Source organism: Urocitellus parryii, chromosome 8, assembly GCF_045843805.1.
Source record: "Urocitellus parryii isolate mUroPar1 chromosome 8, mUroPar1.hap1, whole genome shotgun sequence".
NCBI classification, from domain to species: Eukaryota; Metazoa; Chordata; class Mammalia; order Rodentia; family Sciuridae; genus Urocitellus; species Urocitellus parryii.
The window spans coordinates 102042386-102045902 of NC_135538.1; the positions used below are offsets into that span (position 1 = coordinate 102042386).

Here is a 3517-nt window from a genome sequence, read left to right on the forward strand (position 1 = left end):
TGGGGAAGAGGGGATGACATTATTATTTGATTTATTTTCTCGTTAAGAACAAGTTTAAGTGTCAAAGGGAATTTGGGGAAAAGAACTCACAAACTTCTGGACCTTGTGTCCTTCACTTACCCAACTTCACCATGCCCTTACTTCATCTTCCCTAGCATTTTCTATCTGTACCTGCCAACACATTCAAAACACAGATTGGCAGGACTCTGGACCAATGGGCAGGCCGCATTGCCTTCCCTGGCCCACAGCTGCCACGTGGGAGACTCAGGACCCAGGAAGGGGCGGGCCGAGGGGAGGCGTTAGGCAGCCCCACCAACAAGCCTCCCAGCAGCCCACCTAAGACCATCCTTCAGCACCCACATCCAGGTGTCCACTAGCCCTTTCTACTGCCAAGATGTCCCTTTCTAAGAAGCTGACTTTGGACAAACTGGATGTCAAAGGCAAGCGCGTCATCATGAGAGTGGACTTCAATGTTCCCATGAAGAAGAACCAGATTACCAACAACCAGAGAATCAAGGCCGCCATGCCCAGCATCACGTTCTGCCTGGACAATGGAGCCCAGTCGGTGGTGCTGATGAGCCACCTGGGCCGGCCCGATGGCGTCCCCATGCCCGAGAAGTACTCCCTGGAGCCTGTCGCTGGCGAGCTGAAATCCTTGCTGGGCAGGGACGTGACATTCCTCAAGGACTGTGTGGGCCCAGAAGTGGAGAAGGCCTGTGCCAGCCCTGAGACTGGCTCAGTGATCCTGCTGGAGAACCTGCGCTTTCACCTGGAGGAGGAAGGCAAGGGCCAGGATGCCTCTGGGAACAAGGTAAAGGCGGAGCCCGAGAAGGTGGAAGCCTTTCGCCAGTCACTGTCCAAGCTAGGGGACGTGTATGTCAATGATGCTTTTGGCACTGCACACAGGGCTCACAGCTCCATGGTGGGAGTGAATCTGCCCCAGAAGGCAGCCGGGTTCCTCATGAAGAAGGAGCTGGAGTACTTTGCCAAAGCCTTGGAAAACCCAGAGAGACCCTTTCTGGCTATCCTAGGTGGAGCCAAAGTGGCAGACAAGATCCAGCTCATCAAAAATATGCTGGACAAGGTCAACCAGATGATCATCGGGGGCGGGATGGCCTTTACCTTCCTGAAGGTACTCCACAACATGGAGATTGGTGCCTCCCTCTTCGACGAAGGGGGAGCCAAGATTGTCAAGGAGATCATGGCAAAAGCAGAAAAGAATGGTGTGAAGATTACCTTTCCCGTGGACTTTATCACCGCTGACAAGTTCGATGAGCATGCCAACACTGGAAATGCCACCATAGATTCTGGCATCCCCGAGGGCTGGATGGGTTTGGACTGTGGCCCTGAGAGCATTAAAAAGAATGCTCAAGTTGTGTCTGAAGCCAAGCTCATCGTTTGGAATGGTCCTTTGGGAGTCTTTGAATGGGAAGCCTTTGCCAAGGGAACCAAGGCCCTCATGGATGAAATCGTGAAAGCCACCTCCCAGGGTAGTGTCACCATTATAGGGGGCGGGGACACTGCTACTTGCTGTGCCAAATGGAACACTGAAGACAAAGTCAGCCATGTGAGCACTGGAGGGGGTGCCAGTCTGGAGCTCCTGGAAGGTAAAAGCCTCCCAGGAGTAGAGGCCCTCAGCAATGTGTAACTGACAGAGTCTCCTCCTTCTGTTTTCTGTCCTCAGCCTTTAGGTTAACTCAGTGCTCTAACATCTCAGCTTGACTTTGGTTAAAAACTACCAGATATCAAGACCCAGGAAATGGGCAGGCAGTGTGTCATCCACTTCTCCTTACATCAGTGAAAGCACTTGTTCACTTTAGCTCTTTCATGCCTTTGCCTACCCTCTTCAAGATCTCCTTTGCACCATTGGACTACACCTCTATGCCTTATAGGGAGGATATATTCTTAAGTTGCCCATTAAAGTGAATCAATAAAACTGAATCTCTCATTTGTCATTTTTTTTAGCTAAACTATTGGAAAAGAATAAAGTTTGAAAAATTGTTAAAGAATGAGTGTCCAAATAAACTGAGAAAAATAATTAAATGTAAGAACTCATTACTATCATCAGAGTGCTTTCATAGAAAATGTCTTAATAAGAAAGATATAAATGAAAAAATATATTAAATCAAGAAGTTGAAAGTAAAGGAAATAAATTATATACAAAGAAGTTATTTTTGTGTGCTTGTGGATGTACACATATCTATGTTACATAGGGAGCTAGGAATCAAACTCGGTTTGTTAATAAAGATTTGATTGTTTTAATTGTAATGTAATAAATTCTAAAATTTTAAAAATATTTTTATACATTTATGCATGAAAGACAGAGCTATAAAATCCTTACTTATAAAATAGAAAAAAAATATTAGAAACAAAAATACTTATTAGACAATATTTTCCTTAGTTTTGTAAACAAAGGGCTGCTAGAGGGTGATGCTATTAACAAAGATCAAAGTCCAGAGAAACTCTTCCCCATTATAATGTGCTATGTCCCTATAACTGAAGATAAGTTTATTATATTCAATAACATGAATAATTGAGCTTCAAATATAAATTTTAATACATCTGAAATGTCAAATTTTAATGAGACTATTGACAATATTATGTTAATCCAAAGGAGGAGGTAGGGTTTAAGGTATAAGCTTTAAAAGTAAAAAGACAATGTTTGAAAGCTTTAAACAAGTTAAAAGCACATTGCTTTCTCACATAAAAGTTAATGGTCAAATATTGGCTCTTCTCCTTTGGATCATATATGTTATGGTTTGGATATGAGATATCCACCCAAAGATCCTTTATGAATGCAGGGATTCCGAGGTGATGTGATTAGATAATGATAGCAGTAACCTTATAGGTTCATCCTAATTTGAAAGGTTCAGTTTGCTTGGTGGTACTTCTGGGCCAGAGGAGCTACTCAAAGAAATTGGGTCACTGGAGATGTACCCTGAGGAATTACAACATGTCCCCCAGATCCTCCTTCTCTTTTTGCTTCCTGTCTGTCATGTTGTGAGCAGTTTTCCACCACCTTGCTCTTCCATTATGATCTGCTTCATCTCAGTTCCAGAAGAATGGAGTTGTGCAACCATAGGTTTAATCTCTGAAACTATGAGCTCAAAAACTAACTTTGCTCCTCTAGATTGTTCTGACGTGGTGTTTTGGTCACAATAAGGAAAAGCTGTCATGTAGCAAACAAAGCCCCTGTAACAAATCTGGTACTTTGAATAATTAGGTTTAGTCCTTATCTGTAGAATCTATCTGGGATTTTGTTACAGGACTAAAAGTCTGAAGGGGAAAACAAATGTGAATCAATCAGGGTTTTTTATTACTGCATATTAATTATACAGAATAAAAATTTCATCAGTGCATTCATAAAAGTATATAACATTTTCATCATTTCCACATCCCATTATACTCCCTAACCATACAGTATGAGTTTGGCTTTGGGTTTGTCCTAAAATACCTTTATTATGTTGATATAGATTCTTTTATCTAGTCTTTTAGGACTTTTACCATGAAGGCTTTT

The 3517-nt window shown here is 42.6% G+C and overlaps 1 protein-coding gene across 1 annotated transcript; it reads left to right on the top strand.

Annotated features, from left to right (window-relative positions):
* Window positions 1-394: 394 nt before the first annotated feature.
* LOC144256688 (phosphoglycerate kinase 2-like) lies at window positions 395-1648 on the top strand. The gene has a single exon (XM_077802099.1). The coding sequence runs from the start codon at window positions 395-397 to the stop codon at window positions 1646-1648; it is 1254 nt and encodes a 417-aa protein (XP_077658225.1).
* Window positions 1649-3517: the final 1869 nt, after the last annotated feature.

Bases quoted from the DNA above. Each gene is read 5' to 3' on its own strand.
- LOC144256688 (XM_077802099.1), top strand. From the start codon at position 395: ATGTCCCTTTCTAAGAAGCTGACTTTGGACAAACTGGATGTCAAAGGC.